This window comes from Bombina bombina, chromosome 1 (genome assembly GCF_027579735.1).
Source record: "Bombina bombina isolate aBomBom1 chromosome 1, aBomBom1.pri, whole genome shotgun sequence".
NCBI lineage: Eukaryota > Metazoa > Chordata > Amphibia > Anura > Bombinatoridae > Bombina > Bombina bombina.
This window is the reverse complement of record NC_069499.1, coordinates 576116313-576134869: the sequence shown is the minus strand read 5'-3', so window position 1 is coordinate 576134869 and position 18557 is coordinate 576116313. Positions and strand designations below refer to the sequence as shown.

At 35.6% G+C, this 18557-nt stretch overlaps 1 protein-coding gene across 1 annotated transcript in view; it reads left to right on the top strand.

Annotated features, from left to right (window-relative positions):
• ABCA12 (ATP binding cassette subfamily A member 12) overlaps positions 1-18557 on the top strand; it is a 317047-nt gene that overhangs the window by 194008 nt on the left and 104482 nt on the right. Inside the window, exons 27-34 of the mRNA XM_053698806.1 lie at positions 4837-5016; positions 6739-7045; positions 9919-10033; positions 11285-11614; positions 16408-16477; positions 16681-16815; positions 16927-17073; positions 17706-17892. Of these exons, the coding sequence (XP_053554781.1) occupies positions 4837-5016; positions 6739-7045; positions 9919-10033; positions 11285-11614; positions 16408-16477; positions 16681-16815; positions 16927-17073; positions 17706-17892 (1471 nt within the window). The remainder of the gene's footprint in view (positions 1-4836; positions 5017-6738; positions 7046-9918; positions 10034-11284; positions 11615-16407; positions 16478-16680; positions 16816-16926; positions 17074-17705; positions 17893-18557) is intronic.

The following is an 18557-nucleotide window of genomic DNA, read 5'->3' as shown; positions in this document are numbered from 1 at the left end:
TGTGTTTGTATGTCTGTGTATCCCTGCCTGTGTGTGTGTGTGTGTGTTTGTATGTCTGTGTATCCCTGCCTTTGTGTTTGTAGTATGTTGGTGTATTCCTGCCTGTGTGTGTGTTTGTATGTGAATGTATCCCTGCCTCTGTGTGTGTTTGTATGTGAATGAATCCCTGCCTGTGTGTGTGTTTGTATGTTAATGTATTTCTGCGTGTATAATGTTTGTATGTGAATGAATTCCTGCCTGCATGTATGTTTGTATGTGAATGAATCCCTGCCAATGTGTGTGTTTGTATGTGAATGTATCCCTGCCTGTGTGTGTTTTTGTATGTGAATGAATCCCTGCCTGTGTGTGTGTTTGTATGTGAATGAATCCCTGCCTGTGTATGTGTTTGTATGTGAATTAATCCCTGCCTGTGTGTGTGTTTGTATGTGAATGTATCCGTGCCTGTGTGTATTTATATGTGAATGAATCCCTGCCTGTGTGTGTATTTATATGTGAATGAATCCCTGCCTGTGTGTGTGTTTGTATATGAATGTATCCCTGCCTGTGTGTGTGTTTGTATGTGAATGAATCCCTGCCTGTGTGTGTGTTTTTATGTGAATGTATTTCTGTCTGCGTGTATTTTTGTATGTGAATGAATCCCTGCCTGTGTGTATGTTTGTATGTGAATGAATCCCTGCCTGTGTGTGTGTTTTTATGTGAATGTATCCCTGCCTGTGTGTGTTTGTATGTGAATGAATCCCTGCCTGTGTGTGTGTTTGTATGTGAATGTATCCCTGCCTGTGTGTGTGTTTGTATGTGAATGAATCCCGGCCTGTGTGTGTGTTTGTATGTGAATGTATCCCTGCCTGTGTGTGTGTTTGTATGTGAATGAATCCCTGCCTGTGTGTGTGTTTGTATGTGAATGTATCCCTGCCTGTGTGTGTGTTTGTATGTGAATGAATCCCTGCCTGTGTGTGTGTTTGTATGTGAATGTATCCCTGCCTGTGTGTGTGTTTGTATGTGAATGTATCCCTGCCTGTGTGTGTGTTTGTATATGAATGTATCCCTGCCTGCGTGTGTGTTTGTATGTGAATGTATCCCTGCCTGTGTGTGTGTTTGTATGTGAATGAATCCCGGCCTGTGTGTGTGTTTGTATGTGAATGAATCCCTGCCTGTGTGTGTGTTTGTATGTGAATGTATCCCTGCCTGTGTGTGTGTTTGTATGTGAATGAATCCCTGCCTGCGTGTGTGTTTGTATGTGAATGTATCCCTGCCTGTGTGTGTGTTTGTATATGAATGAATCCCTGCCTGCGTGTGTGTTTGTATGTGAATGTATCCCTGCCTGTGTGTGTGTATTTGTATGTGTATTTGTATGTGAATGCATTGCTACTAGTGCAGGTTCCAGTATGATCTGGGGTCTGTGTTGCTATGCTAGGGTCTCATAATGGCAGTTAAAACTACTCTGTGCTTGTTCCCTCAAATAAAGGTATGTGAAAATGAATTTGGTGCAGACCCTCTATTTGAATACTATACACAGAACATAAGAAAGAACTTGAGACATTTTTTTCACATCTCCAAAAAAGAGAGAGAAATCAGCACTATTTTAAAGTTCAATAGTTTTGATTATATTGTTTAATAAAATGATTTCACTTTAAAAAAGTGAAAAATGCTCACTCTTTTTGGAGATTTGAAGAAAAGTCTTATCTCCTTCAGTTCCTTCTTATGTTCTGTGTATACTGTACTAAAAGGTATTTTCTGTTAAATGAGAAATGGAACGCTAACCATATTATTCATATATCTTTATTTGAGCATAAACTAATTTTTATCTAAAAAAGATCTGAATAGTAAAACATTCCAACCTAAACTGCCTGATTTACCATTACTTTATTTTCTGATTGCATTACGTTAACAATGCCATTGTGAAGATTTCACAGGAAAATAAAATGAAAATAACCCTGATATTTCATCATTTTCAAATTTAATTATAAGGTGTTTCACATAAAAAAAAAACCCAACAAAAACAAATTATGAACGACTGTACTAATAAAATCTTAAGATTGGAGCGAGTAATACATGTTACTAGTGGTTCTGCAATTGTCCACTAGGTGGAGATGATATACTATGGAAACCAGTACATTTTCAGTGCTCCAGGGGTTCTGAAAATTCCTATAAATACATTATCAATAGTCCTCCAGTAAAAAATGAGGCAAGCAATTGTATTACATTTAGGAAAATGTTTATTAACTCAACAGTGTCTTTGATCCAATAAAGCTGATTTCTGATTTGCTATTCCCTTTATTACAGAAAGAGAATATGAGGTAATCTTTAAACTTATCTTGCATATCTTCTAGTATAGTGATCAGGATTGCAGGCTAATTGTTTAGAAAGCTTAGGGGCCACATTTAAATGTATGACTAATAAATACACAAATTATAATATATTTCCTAAATATTCCAGTGTGCACAAGGCCACCTGCTGTTCCCCCTCCCTGAGTGCTCTTTTGAGTTGCCCACCTACCAGAAGTCTCCAAAGCACATAATTTAGCTATGCTTTTTCCCCGGGTCACACATTATAAGCTCTGCATTTCCCCATGGAGAACACAAAGTAGTGCAGAGGGACACATGTGGCTCGTGAACCACCAGATGGCCATCTCTGTTTTAATATTTATAAAGAACATCTGTCTAGCAAATGCACATTTAGAGAGAAATGCAACCATTATAGAGTGCTAAAAGTAAATATTAATTGTATAGAGCATGTGTGTAAGAATCCCATCCCTAAGGTTACTTATGTCAGGTAGCACTGATGTCATTTAGCTTGTTCTTCCCCCCAGGCGATGGAGTGTTTGGTTTATTTCTTTGCTCTATACTTACACACATAGGATTAGGAAACACACACCTATTTATTACCCCTTAATTACAAGAAGAAAATGCAGGTGTATTAGAAAACACCATATTGCATTAATACCAGGTTTTCAAAACCTTTAAAAAAGAAAGTGATATTTAGATGGCAGCAGTGTATGGATAATGAATAACTTTGTTCAAAGATTTCTTGCAAACCTTCTGTCATACAGCTCCTGAGCCTACCTACTTGTGTTTCAACAAAAGATATCAAGAGAGCAAACTACAATTAATAACAGAAGTAGAAAGTGGGGGGGGGGGTTATTATACTCTTTATCTGAAAGAAAATTGTTGGGTTTCATGTTACTTTAAGTATGTGTGTTTGTATCAATTATTTTAAAGTAGTAAGTATAGTTAAATTATTGGAAATTCATTTCCCATTTCATTCTTAACTAAAAATGCAATTAGTATCAGACTTTACTTTAATATATAGGGGCCGATTTATCAATGTGCGGACAGCAGATCAAGTCTGCCGCACATTGATAAATGCCGACAGCATACGCTGTCGGCATTTATCATTGCACAAGCAGTTCACTAGAAATGCTGTCAATCCACCTGATCAGGCGGATTGCTGTCCGCCGACCTCAAAGGTAGCGGACGAGTTAAGGAGCTGCTTCTTAACGCCTGTTTCCAGCGAGCCTGAAAGCTCTCATGGAAACACCTGCATTGGGGCCAATACAGGGCTTAACAAATCGGCCCCATTATCTTTAGCATAAGTATTATTAATAATTAATGTAATTTGGCCAATAGCCAATCAAGCCACTAGTCACCAACCTTCTATATAAACAATAATTTGGGTGCTCCAGGTTCCAAAAGAGTTTTAACAGTGCCAGGTGCTGCCAAGTTAAACCTTGGAGGATTGCAGTTAACGTAAGAAAAACTGCTTTCATTAGAGTGTGCAGCCTGACTGAGGTTAAGCACCATTTCATGTTGCACTTTGCAACTTACAAATGTTCAAGAGACAGCGAAAGATTATATTGCATCTAATTCCTTTTCAGATGTGTGCACTAAGGTTTAATTTCAAAGAACGTGATTTACTTACAGGATTGGCTTCAACCATTCTCAACCATATTTAATCTTAAAGGGACACTAAAGTCAAAATTAAACTTGCAGGATTCAGATAGAGTATGCAGTTTTAAATAACTTTACAATGTATTTCTATTATCTAATTTGCTTCATACGCGTATTGCTCTCCGCATTTAGCGAGGTCTTGCGGACCTGATCCGCACTGTCGGATCAGGTCCGCAAGACCTTTGATAAATAGAGGACTATGTATTTTTTGTTGAAAAACATACCTAGGTAGGCTCAGGAGCAGTAATGCACCCAGCAGTGCATTGCTGTGCCTTCAACAAGGGATACCAAGAGAATGAAGCACATTTAATATTGGTATCCTGTGTTGAAACTTAGCTCTGTTCAATTACAGCATACCTAGGTAGGCTTTAGGGATGTGCAGAATTTCAGACCTGAAGTCAACAGCATTATTCTCATTTTGGCTCTAGATTTATTAGTCTAAAAGTTCAAAACATAAATATCTGTACGTATCCAGATATTTGTGTGTACTTTTCCTGTGCCAAAATGAGCCAAATGCATTAGACTGCAGAGTTTGTTGGCATTAGTTTCACTAATAAATGCTGAACTATGACATTTTGCACATTCCTAATAGGCTTAGGAGCACACCTGGGTCTTCACTACTATACATATAACATTGTTACAGGCATAGTTATCAGTTCTTCTGCCATATGGGACATGTCCTGTTTTTGCTCTGCATACAACTATAGTTGCTAGAGTGGGGATACTGTATGTCACTACAAAATAATTCTGTGGTTATCACCATTTACCTATGTTTACAAAAGCATTGGCTTATAGACCTATATGTTTGCTTCAGCCACTTGACTTTACTAAAACAAGTTACAATGAAATGCCTGTATTGAATGTTAACTTTTTTTTCCTTTTTCTGCAGCGAACATGACACAATTGGGAGTAAAGGATATCAATTCCATTGCATCCTTCCAGTCTGTGGCTGAAGTGCTGGCAAACCTGACATCATGTGTGGTATACAACCGTATGCAGGGTGTGGAAAGCGTAGAGGAAATGAACAAACAAGCTGAGGAGTTGCTGAAGACAAATGAATTGATGGCAGGTGAGTGCAGGTTCCTTATTATGAGAACAAAAGGATATATTTTGTGAAGCGTTAGAGCGATAAAGTTTGATTAATTTTTTATGAGATGTAGAGAAGAAGCAAAGAAAGACTAGTGCATCAAGCAAGAAACTCATGGTCAAACTAGAAATGGAGATTTAATTCTTCCAGGTCAAAGACCAATAGATTGATCTGAGATTTAGGGCCTGATGATAAAATATTCTCCAGCATGGAGAAACAAGTGTAATGCAGACTTCACAGGGGCTGAACTCACTGAATGCTAAAAGAAAAGGGCACAACCCTCCAGCACTTTAAAACCTCTCTCATTTCTGTATCTGAAGGAGAGACAAGCCCAGTGAAATATAGCACTGCATGATATGAGAGTTTTGTGATATTTACACTTTGTGCATTGTATCTTATATTACTTTACACTACAGATTCAGTATTATTACATTTATGCTTTGCACTTTCTATTTTATATTTTAATACATCTAATTTTAGATCCAGCAGTGATTTTATAAATTATTATGTTTTGAACATTTCTGTGTTACTTTACCAAATTAGGATCATATTTTCTATATTTCTGTGTCTCTTTTACAAAGTAAAAGTTGTATTTTCTCAATTGTAAATCTGGTCTCACTGAATTACCTTGCCAGCTGTATGTAGGTGTAGTTTGCACAAAATTCACAATACACTTATTAACTGATATAAAGTAATATATATATATTAAACTATAGGCAAAAGCAAGTTAAATTGTAGTGAAAACATTTCAGTTTAATTTTTATTTGCTGCAAACTAAAACTTTATATCAGCCCCATGTGTTTTTTTAATGTCTACTTCTCTTGCCTCTGTGAAATTCTGTATTCCAGAGAGCTTCATTACTTTCTATGGAAGGCATCTCTCATCTCACTGGGACTTTCAGGTTTCGTCTTTTATCTTATAGAATTCAGTGAGTTCATCGCCTGTAAAGTCTGCACTATAATTTATCTACAGTATAGATAATCTTTGCTTATCAGGCCCTTAGAAAATAATAAAGCTCTCTGGGAAACTGAAGCTTTTCAGTTTTATTTTAAATATAAGATAAAATACAAATGTCACTGTAATTTGTAAAAGATACACATAAATTTACAAAGTGTGAACCTAATTTGTTAAAGTTACATATAAACTGTGAAAGCCCAATCAGAATTTGTAAAATCAGAATCCTAAATACAGTTGTATACTGTGTAAAGTAACATACAATACAAAGCACAAGGTGCAAATGCTGCAGAACTCTTGTCATGCAGTGTTATATTGCAATGGGCTTGTCCCTCCTTCACATATAGAAATGCAGCAAACACCACTTGGAGAATATAGGAAAATCAGATTTTTTTTAGAATCTCACTAGGAATCTTACAGTGCTAGAGGATCATTTTATATCATCTTGTCTGAGCGGAGAGATTTATATTATCAGGCTCTTAGTATTCCTCTATGGTTAGATATATCAAATTAAATCAAGTTGGTAAACTAGGTCAGCAAATTCTTACATGTATTTTAGATATTTCTCAGGCAATACTGACATGCACAATGCAGACATGCATATATTTTAACAATGAATGCAAATAATAATAAGGTGAAGAATTCTTTTACATTATTTCCCATTGATACAACTACAGTTTTGTAGAAGTACAGCTTTGCTTGAGTTGCTGGCTTGTGGTTTACAGCTTGTTTTCTTTTTATTTTGCACAGCTATTACCTTCAATCTTACTTCGGATACTAATAGGCAGAAACGGGCAGTGCCTGAGGAACTCAGCTTGCCCAAGTTAATAAAATACACAATCAGAATGCGTGCCCAGCTCTCAGTAGACACAGATAACTTAAGAGATACTTACTGGATCCCTGGACCACACAGCACAATGAACCCATATAGTCGAGGATTTGTCTATCTGCAAGATAGTATTGAGAGAGCCATCATTAAACTGCAGACCAATAAGAGCTTAGATACCTTTGCAGCTCAGTTCCAGCCTATGCCATTCCCATGCTACAAAAAGGATGAGTATGTGTTACTTTGTGTTCATTCTGTTTATGTAAATAATGCAAAAGGTTCTGAAAGATTTATAATTCACTTAAAATATGATTGTTATATTATAATTAAATAATGCGGTTTGATTGGTGGAACCTAAACGTAGCTCACTTTTATTTTTTCTTTCATGATTTATTAAGAGCATGCAATTATAAACAACTTTCCAATTTACTTCTATTTTCTAATTTGCTTCACTCTCTTGATATCCTTTCTTAAAAAGCATATCTAAATAGGCTCAGTAGCTGCGGATGGGTGGCTGAACATAGATGACTCGTTTGATTGGCTTACCCATGTGCATTGTTATTTCTTCAATAAAGGATATTTAAAGAATGAAGCAAATCAGATAATAGAAGTAAATTGGAATGCTGTTTAAAATGGTGTTCTCTATCTGAATTGTAAAAGAAAATTTTTCGGTTTCATGTCCCTTTAAAGGGACACTGAACCCAATTTTTTTCTTTTGTGATTTAGATAGAGCATGCAATTGTAAGCAACTTTCTAAATTACTCCTATTATCAATTTTTCTTCATTCACTTGCTATCTTTATTTGAAAAAGAAGGCATCAAAGCTCCTTTATTGGTTCAGATCTCTGGACAGCACTTTTTTATATTGGTGGATGAATATATTCACCAATCAGCAAGAACAACCAAAATTGTTCACCAAAAATGGGCAGGCATCTAAACTTACATTCTTGCATTGCAAATAAAAATACCAAGAGAATGAAGAAAAAAAAATTGATAATAGGAGTAAATTAGAAAGTTGCTTAAAATTTTATGCTCTATCTGAATCATGAAAGAAAAAAATTTGGTTCAGTGTCCCTTTAAGAATTAAGTAAGACTACTTAAGATAGCAGCAATTACTTAGCAAGGCATCTTAGTCTACAAAGTTCCTAAGCATAATACCAGTGGTCGGATCAGTGTCCACAACCATTGTTGTTACACATTTCCACTGCTTCATTCTAATCTCAGTATAAAACGAACAGTGAGCTGCTCTAAAATCTTGTCCACCAAGAAAGTGATGACTAAAATGACAAATATATATCAGTAAACTGTAAGACAAATGTAGCATAGAAACATACCTGAAAAAACACAAGCATAGGGGCATTGTACTAGTGCTAATTATTTATATGAAAGAGTAACATATTAAACATGTTGAAATTATTATTAGTATTATTTGGCTGAAAAAAAGTGAAGCAAAATCTATTTAAATTTAAATAGAAACTTATTAGTTGTGTGTTTACTATTAAAGGGACAGTAAAGTAATAATTAGACATTCACGATTCAGACAAAGCATACTATTCCATTACTATTCCAATAACTTTCCAATTAACTTCTATTATTTAATTTGCTTCCTTCTCTTGTTATCCTTTGCTGAAAGGCTTATATAACCTATGTTTTAGCTGCTGATTGGTGGCTGCACATATATACAGATTGTCATTGGCTTACCCATGTGTTGAGTTAGAAACCAGTAGTGCATTGCTGCTCTTTCAACAAATAATACCAAGAGAATGAAGAAAATTTGATAATAGAAGTAAATTGGAAAGTTGTTTAAAATTGTATGTTCTACCTAAATCATGAAATAATTTTTTGGGGTTTCCTGTCCCTTTAATGCTTATTGGCTGATAGGTACTTCCTGCTAATGCTTATGATAAAATTATGCTGTTGCATATCAATCACAGAAAATATTTGTGTCCCTAAAAAAGTAATGAAACAAAAACATTTTTTTGTTAAGTCTTGCAACATTGCCATTGTAGTTGTGTATAGCATGTTGTGAAAGAAGTTGTCAGAAATAAAAAGATATAGATAGGTGCAAACACAAAAGGACTGGTAGGAGAACAACTTAAAGGGACCTAGTACTCATTTATTGTATTTCAAAATGATTACAGTTGTGCTGATTACCTGCTTTTGCTTGCCATACTTCTGGAGGTTTGTCACTATCCATTAATAGTGCTGTGATAATTATTCCTACCGGCCAGTGGGCAATAAATACCTAGATATTCAGCATGCATTTTTTGCTTGACTAAAATTAAAGGGATATTCTATCCAAATTTGAAATGCACATCAGTACATTTCAAATTCAGCAAAAGTAATTTCGCAATATACTTCTATGAGAAAAAAAAGATTACCTCCTTTAGAAATGCTATATAAAGTATAAATTATATAAAGTAGCTTCTAGCAGAAGTATAATACTAAAATGCTTCTTATAAAACTAGCAATACAGTTACACTATTGTACTTTTCAGATTTCACTAGAATATTAAATGTACACCGCATTTACTTTATATTGTTTTTATGCTGAAGCCTCTTTGTACATGTTTACCTGCTGTCATTTCTTATACACAAGATAGCATTTTGTAGTATAATGCAAGCATGTAATGTAGTAAAATAAAGTTAAATAAAAGGGGTTTAAAAAGAGAGAAAAAAAATCTAATATGTATAATTGATGAATGCACAACTTATCTCACTGTGCAGCAATGAAGAAAGACGAAGTGTAGCTACTATGTGGACAATATATGATACTACGACTCAGCCCATTGGCTACTATCCTCAGCCCATTCTAACTGTCTTCTCTCATTGGTTCATATTCTCCTTATGTTTTACTGCTTTAATCTAAGCACTGTTTAAATATTATTCTGTACTTCAAAAAAACTGTCTTAGTAGTAAAGACAGAGGGAAAGCAAAATATGAGTCTTTGTGCTTGTGATAAAATATCACTTTAATTAAATCCTATACAACTGACAAAAGGTGAAACTCAACTTTCAAATAAATGTTACCTTAGTGTTGTTACTGTTTTGTAATATGATCAAATTGGAGACCTCGTGACCATTGTGTTCTATGCTTCATTTGGCAGTTACCTGGTGAGCATGTCCTTCTCTCTCCCCATCGCTATGATGATTACTTGGGTACTTTTTGTGGCAGCCTTTGTGAAGAAGCTTGTACATGAGAAAGACTTGAGACTACATGAGGTAATAACCAGGCCTACAACGCCAACTGCTGTTTCTAATACAGCTCCTCTGACTCATTAAAGGACCAGTCAATACAGTAGATTTGCATAATCAACAAATGCATGATAAGAAGACAATGCAATATCACTTAGTCTGAATTTCAAATGAGAAGTAGATTTTTGTTAAATAAATTGCAAAGTTATGTCTATTTCCACTCCCCTGTATCATGTGACCGTCATCAGCCAATCACAAATGCATATACGTATATGCAGTGAATTCTTGCACATGCTCGGTAGGAGTTGGTAACTCAAAAAGTGTAAATATAAAAAGACTGTGCACATTTTGTTAATTGAAGTAAATTGGAAAGTTGTTTAAAATTGCATGCTGTATCTGAATCTTGAAGTTTAATTTTGACTTGAGTGTCCCTTTAAGCTTTGTTTACATCAGTTCACTTTGCCTGTTGGGAAAGTTTATTTGCAGTATTAGAAATATTTATTGCAAAAGCCCCATTTTGGATGTAGAAAGAGATAAACATACTTAATTACAAAGGTTGTTAAAGTCTAGCAAATTACTGTATACTGATGTACTGCAGATTAAAGGGGTATAAAAGTCAAAATAAAACTATCATGATACAAACGGAGCCTACAATTTTAACAAAACAAAATGACATCCTTCTTATGGGATCATTGGCTGAAATTTACTTTCTTTCCATATCAGCATACTGAGATAGGCTTAGAAGCGTGCATGTGTCTTGAGCACTATTCTTGTTTAGCTTTATTGAAAACGTGCTGACATAAAGTGTGGCAGATTTCAATCATCCGATCCAATCAGGATGATTAACAGCCGCACACAAGCAGGGGCAATTGCAATGTTAAATCCAGGCAGCGGATGCTAAATAGCTTGAGTGCTGCAAAGCTGACGGTGAAATAGTAATAATAACACCAATTTCACTGTAGTAATGCAAATATTTATACATTCCATAAGCAATGTTGAATTCTAATACATATTGTGTTTGAAAATTAACATATTACTATTTTTTTTTTGTGAAACCAAAAAAATCTGCAATTGAATGGTAATTTGGCTGCTTTTTTTTCCTTCAAACATCCACCGTTACTGTTGCTATAATTACTCAATGTAAAGCTGGTATCCAATAAAATATAGATTTCTCTAACCATGCAAATATGTTTGTATTTATGATAATTAGACACTATATTTAGGAAAATAACATAATTATCTGTTATAAATCTAATGTTTTTTCCTGTTCTCTTACAGTATATGAAAATGATGGGAGTCAATTCATGTAGTCACTTTTTTGCTTGGTTCATCGAGAGTTTCAGCATGCTTTTAATTACCATTAGCATTCTGGTAATGATTCTGAAATTTGGCTATATTCTGCCCTACAGCAATGGCTTCATCCTATTTGTCTTCTTCCTGGATTACAGTCTTACGGTTATAGCCCTTAGCTATCTAATCAGCGTTTTTTTCCATAACACCAATGTCGCTGCTCTCAGTGGAAGCCTGATCTACATCATCCTTTTCTTCCCCTTCTTAGTAATGCAATCCAAAGAGCAATCATTGTCTTTCAGTGCAAAGAGTTTGCTGGTGAGTTTGTTGATGCTCCAAGAGGTTTTCATTTATTGATATTAAAAAACTTTATTTTTATACAGGATGGATGCACCCACATACCGCCCTATTTACTAAAATATGTTATAAAAATATCTGAGCTTGCAATTGACATGTAAGGTAAACTTTTTTTTTAGCTGCATGAATTTTTTTAGTCTGATTGTTACACATAACATCTCACAAGCCCATTGATTTCTTTTTCAAGTGATTCAAGTTAAAGACACCCACAGGAGGTATAAAGATTAGTTTGACATTTATGAGTAACTTTGATCAGCAATAGAAGTCTCAGCACACAAACACAACACCTTAAAACTATTGTTTAAAACTGATCCAGCTATTGATTATTACTTCCTTTTTTCAAAATTGTATTAAAGGGACATTAAACACTTTGAGATGATAATATAAAATGATAAATTGTATATAATAAAACAACTCTGCAATATACTTTCATTATTTATTTTGTCCCCTCTTCCTGTAATTCCATTCTGAAATTGTGAGCTTTTCAGTTCCTGTTAGAAATGAAAGTGCAGAACACTGGTAAATCCAGCACAACCATTGGCTGCGCACTCTAATGACCTATGTATAACTGTCCCTAACTGGCCACAGCAGAGAAGTTAACACAAGTTACAACATGGCAGCTCCCAGTGTTTTATAGACACTATGGCCCCTATTTAAGAAAGTCTGAGAGACCTAATCCGACAGTGCGGATCAGGTCCGTCAGACCTCGCTGAATACAGCGAGCAATACGCTCGCCGTATTCAGCATTGCACCAGCAGCTCACAAGAGCTGCTGGTGCAACGCCGCCCCCTGCAGACTCGCGGCCAATGGGCCGCCAGCAGGGAGGTGTCGATCAACCCGATCGTACTCGATCGGGTTGATTTCCGGCGATGTTTGTCCGCCTGCTCAGAGCAGGCGGACAGGTTATGGAGCAGCGGTCTTTGTGACCGCTGCTTCATAACTGCTGTTTCTGGCGAGCCTGCAAGAAACGCCAGAAACACGGGGCATCAAGCTCCATTCTGAGTTGATAGATAGGCCCCTAAAACTTTACACTTATTTTGTCACTTTTTAAACAACTAATGAAACTTTAAAAAATACATCTACATGTTAGTCATGGACTAATCTTTTCTTTGAATGCATCATTCTATCTAGCATGTATTTAGTGTTTAATGTCCCTTTAAGGGATTTTTATCTAAATTGAGTGTTTAAGCTGAAACTTCATTGCTGTCATTTCAAAGACATTGGCCTAGATTTAAAAAACAACTCACTGATCTGGTGAGTTCAGTCTCACCAGACCTAACTTAAAGGGCCATAATACCCAAATGTTTAAACACTTGAAAGTGATGCAGCATAGCTGTGAAAAAAGCTTACTAGAAAATATCACCTGAACATCTCTATGTAAAAAAGAAATATATTTTACCTCAAAAGTTCCTCAGTAGCCACATCCCTAAGCAGCATATCAGTATGTCTGTCCCGGGACAGCCGAAGGGATGAGCCTCGTGCACTCTCATGTTATTTCCTTATTCAGTGTAAGGAAATTTACAATGAAATCTCATGAGAGTTAAGTCAAATCTCATGAGATCACAGTAAAAGAGTTCATTACCTCTGCACTGCTGATGCTGATTGGCTGCTGTTCATTTCTTCATTTATTTTTTATTTTTTTTTACCTACAGCTGGGCAGCAGCTGAGTATAACTTTTTACACAGAACTTACTCTGCTGAGCTGAGGAAATTGTGAGGTAAAATATCTTCCTTTTTTACATAGAGATGCTCAGGTGATATTTTCCTGTCAGCTTTTTACAGTTATACTGCATCAGTTTCAAGTGATTTAGCATATGAGTATTATCTCCCTTTAACAGGAGCTGCAATTAGCAAATTTAATCCCACTGAAACTAATGTACTCTACACCCTTCACTCCTTACATTAATCTCAGTCTTGCCTTCAGTCTTCATTTTGAGGGAACCTAGCATCACTTTAAAAGTTATATAAAAAGAGTTTGACATTGAGCGCCTTATTTTACCTCCACACCAGTACAGAAAGATACATTTTCTATTTTTCATTAGGCAGTTGTAGAGTGACAACAGATAACAACATGCCAGAAACTTAGATACAATAGACAATGTTAACAAATACAAGAACCAATAATAAACCAGATGAATGGGTAGAGGACCCTACATATGAGTTGACAACTGGTATAGCTGACCTTCCAGGAAGGTGTTTTACAACACAACTGAGCTTGTGAGCATACATGATTTGTATAGTCTACCTATATAAATTGAAGCTAAAAAAAACATAGGCCTAATTTACATTTTTGTTGTAAAATGTGTAAACAGGAGGCCACAGCAACTATCTCCATTAACCTCTTCGCTGCCCGAAATTTTAGAGAAAAACTTACCCAAAGTACCAGAATCTTTTTAGCATTTATGTGTCACTCTGTTTAAACAGAAATAGAGCCATTGTTTTTTTTATTTATTTACCTATCAAAACTATACATATATTTTTAAATAGTCAATCCAATGTATTGATCTAGGCCCATTTTGGTATATTTCATGCCACCATTTGGCTGCCAGATGAGATCATATTTTTTTTTAACTTTTTCACAAACTTTGGGTTTCTCAATTAAATTATTTACACACTGCTTGCATATTCATAACACAAATGGTTGTGTAAGCTTCTTTTGGATCCCCTTTGTTCATTTAATTTGTGAAGAACAACACTTTATTAACGTATATGCAATAAAACGAACAATATAAGACTTATAGAGGATCTGTTTGTAAGTGTATATATCACTGCCACTTTGCATATTCCTCAGTAACAGATCCACCACATAATATTAAAAACATACATATTACAATAGAGGGCTATGGTACTAATAGGAAGATACACTATATATAATAGGGGGTAGATAGTTGTTATGATCATGAGAATCTGTACGTTTAATAACGTTCCTCTGTTTATACACTGCTAAGGTGTCCCCAAGTGGTTAAGATCTAGCTAAAATACCTATGATTGGAAGTTCACACTATGCTGTGCGGTTAGATATATACAAGTTTATATCAGATGTGTATCAATAGTTTAACTCATGCATTGAAAGGTTCATCTCATTTCTCTATCGTGTCCGCACATATTGCTTGACACGTATGGTATCTTATATCTGTTCCCCTTTCCAGCACTCACGATATACTCATTTATTCCATTACAGACAAGCTAGATAACCATATCATCTAGGTTATAAGTGTCCGCACTCTCCGCATGACAAGTTTTTAAACCTCACTAGCGTCCATATGTGTATATTCTAACACACACTCTGTGGTTATGTACACTAAATTGTGTATCACCTCCAGACAGAAAAAGGAGTTAAATCATTATTTTCTACTGTGTCCACACATATTGCTTGACATATATGATATCTTAAAATGTATCCTCCTTTTTTAATTGGCAATTGGGATATACACAATCATTTCAGTATCAAGCACGCCAGGTAATCGTATCACTTAAATTTGACCGTGTCAGTACAATTCGAATGACCAGTTTAAAATCTAACTAGCGCTCTTTTTAGATACAGAGTAACACTCACACACATTCAAAATAGTATCCCATTAGCCCCGCCCACCAACGCGTTTCATCACTGTTACGTTACGTCGTCATGCCCTGAGTTAAACTATTGATACACCTCTGATATACACTTGTATATATCTAACCGCACAGCATAGTGTGAACATTCAATCGTAGGTATTTTAGCTAGCTCTTAACCGCTTGGGGACACCTTAGTAGTGTATAAACAGAGGAACGTTATTAAATGTACAGATTCTCATGATCATAACAACTAGCTACCCCCTATGATATATAGTGGATCTTCCTATTAGTACCATAGCCCTCTATTTTAATATGTATATTTTTAATATTCTGTGGTGGATCTGTTACAGAGGAATATGTAAAGTGGCAGTGATATATCCACTTACAAACAGATCCTCTATAAGTCTTGTATTGTTCGTTTTCTTGCATATACTGTATGTTAATAAAGTGTTGTTCTTCACAAATTAAATTTATAGTATTTAATGTCTAATTCAACATTTGGGTCTCTAGACCTGAAATCCCTATTTTTCCTTAAATAGACAATCCCCTTTGTTCAGAAATAGCAGACATGCATGGCTTTGCCATTGGTTTTTGGTAATTATAAGATTGCTAACTGCAGCTGCATAATACACTTCTGAAATCCCTGGCAGTACTGGAATTACCCCCCCCTCTCACACACACACACACACACCTGATCCCTCCCAAACAGTAATCTTCCTCCCTGGTCACCACCATCTTAGGTACTGGCAGACAGTCTGCCAGTACCCAGTATAGGGACTTTTTTATTTCTTTATATTTATTTTTTCTGCAGAGTATCCCTCCTAACCCTTTGACCTCCCTGATCCCATCTCAAAGAGCTCTGTAACCCTCCCACTAGTTACTGCCATCTTAGGTACTGGCAGATAGTCTGCCAGTACCAGTGTATGGCCTTTTTACATTTATTTATATATTTTTTTTCCAGTAGTGTAGGGATCCCACATCACCTTCCCCACCTAACTCCTCCTCCTTCACTGCCTTTAGTGTAGACAACTCTATGGAGTTTAAGGAGGTACTTGTTGTTACTACCAGTTTACATGGTTTTCATGAGCAATGGGAACTAGGTCATAGTATAATAGACTGCTCATGGACATTGTAGTCTGAAAACTAACTCACTAATGGTGAGGCTCTCTAGCTGATTGGTTTTTATTCTTGTGTTTCTAGAGTCTCTTCTCTCCAACAGCTCTGAGCTATGGAATGCAATATATAATTCGCTATGAATCACAAGAAATTGGTGAGTATACCCTTATTATTAGCATTCTTTATGCATAGAATATATCAACAAAAGCTCTACATAAAAAAATAATTTAAAGAGCATCTAAATGCTCATTTTGAAAGTATAATTCCATTGGACTTTACAGGAGAACATTTGTAATTTTGACAAGATGATTGATAAAAATGTACATAATTACTTTAACATGTTCTTTATCTTCGCAGGTATGCAGTGGGATAATATGTATACATCCCCTGTACTTAATGACACCTTCACTTTTGGCTGGATATGCTGGCTCATGTTGATAGATTCTCTACTTTATTTTACTGTTGCCTGTTATATTCGTATCGTTTTCCCTGGTAAGAATCTGATATATTAAATGTTACACACTGAGCAGGTAGTTTTCAAGTTAGAGATCTTTGTACAGAGCAATACACTTCATTACAAATATGTTTGTATCTTTTTTCAAGGCAAATATGGCATTGGAGCTCCTTGGTACTTTCTTTTCCAGCCTTCTTTCTGGTTGGAGTGTTGTGGTTTTGCAGCTCTTCGCCCCAGAAAACCAAGTGGGCTGATGTTCAGCAATATAATGTCTCATGGAACATCACAGAAAAAAGGTAAATTTCTTTCAAAAGCAATTAAATGAAGGAAACCAAAGAACTGACCTGAACTTACAACAGTCAGAGATTTAATGAATATGATAAATGATTCAGAGGAATTTATTTTCCTAGAAATCTCAAAATAGTAGAGCAATTAATCTTAGTTTAGGCATTGTATTCCATGTGGGTGTTATAACCTCACCAGTACTGTTTAATCTCAGCTATGAAGCCATAGAATAGACCTAATTGAATTAAGTATTATTTTATATCACATTTTCTATTAAGGCAGCAGCTGCTGCAGAATTGCAATTTATTATCTGTCTATTCAGATCATCAGGAAACATGAACAATATTATCTATATATTAAAATAATTCTTCAGTAAATACAAGAATATTTGAACAGACACAGCAATACCAATACACCCATCAATCACACAAATGTGTCACCTCTTCCTGATGAGGATTGTAACCACATCAAATGTATTGCTTCAAAACCAACTCATTATATGATTTGTGTACATAAATAATGCTATTTTTAAATGAATATATTAGCGATAAATTGCTAACTTTTCTTCAAGAGTCACAAGTATTTTGCGCAGGCTGCAGTGAGGACTTCTTCACAGACCTACTGACCACTAATCATTTTACAGGAGCAGACAGTAATTTCGAACAATATAATGAGCAGGAGCCTAGTGAGCTACCAATAGGAGTTTCTCTTCATGGTTTAACAAAGACCTACAAGTCAAAGGCAGCTGTCAAAAACCTGAACTTGAACTTCTATGAGGGCCACATAACATCACTTCTTGGACACAATGGAGCTGGGAAAACCACTACTTTGTAAGAGCAAAAAAAAGTTTTACATTTCCACACACATTACATCAACCCATATAATTCACGTTTTTCATGAATGAGTCATGTTTGTAATTCATTCATGTTTTTATTTCTGTTTTTATGTACATATTTATTTATTTTTCTCTGCATTATGTAAGCTGCTTTGCAACTTGAAGGGACATGAAACCCCAAAAATGTTTATTTTGAGGGCAATTGGGGGATATTTTGAAAATTAACCAGAAGTCTGACCTCTGGTTAATGTTTGGAGCACTAATAGCTACCACTTGTAATGGCTGGTTATTTATTGTGCGCCCGCACACGGGCACATTTGCACGTTTACAGAGTGGGATAAATTAGCGATCCACTTATAATCTACCCCTTAATTTGGTATCCAAATGTTGCATCCAATGTAGGAAGAGAGAACATTTTTCTGCAAAAACATTAACATTTAAAAAAGAAATGTGCGACCAACACAGAAACAAGGTATTTGCTAGATTACCACAAGCTAAAAAGGCACATAATTGTCAATTTAAAGTGATACAAAGTTTTTTTTAAAAAAAAAAGCTATCTAGAAAAAGCTATAGCGAATCATGTCCGCCCTGCATCCCTAAATGCCGACAGCATACGCTGTCGGCATTTAACATTGCACAAACATTTCTGGTGAATTGCTT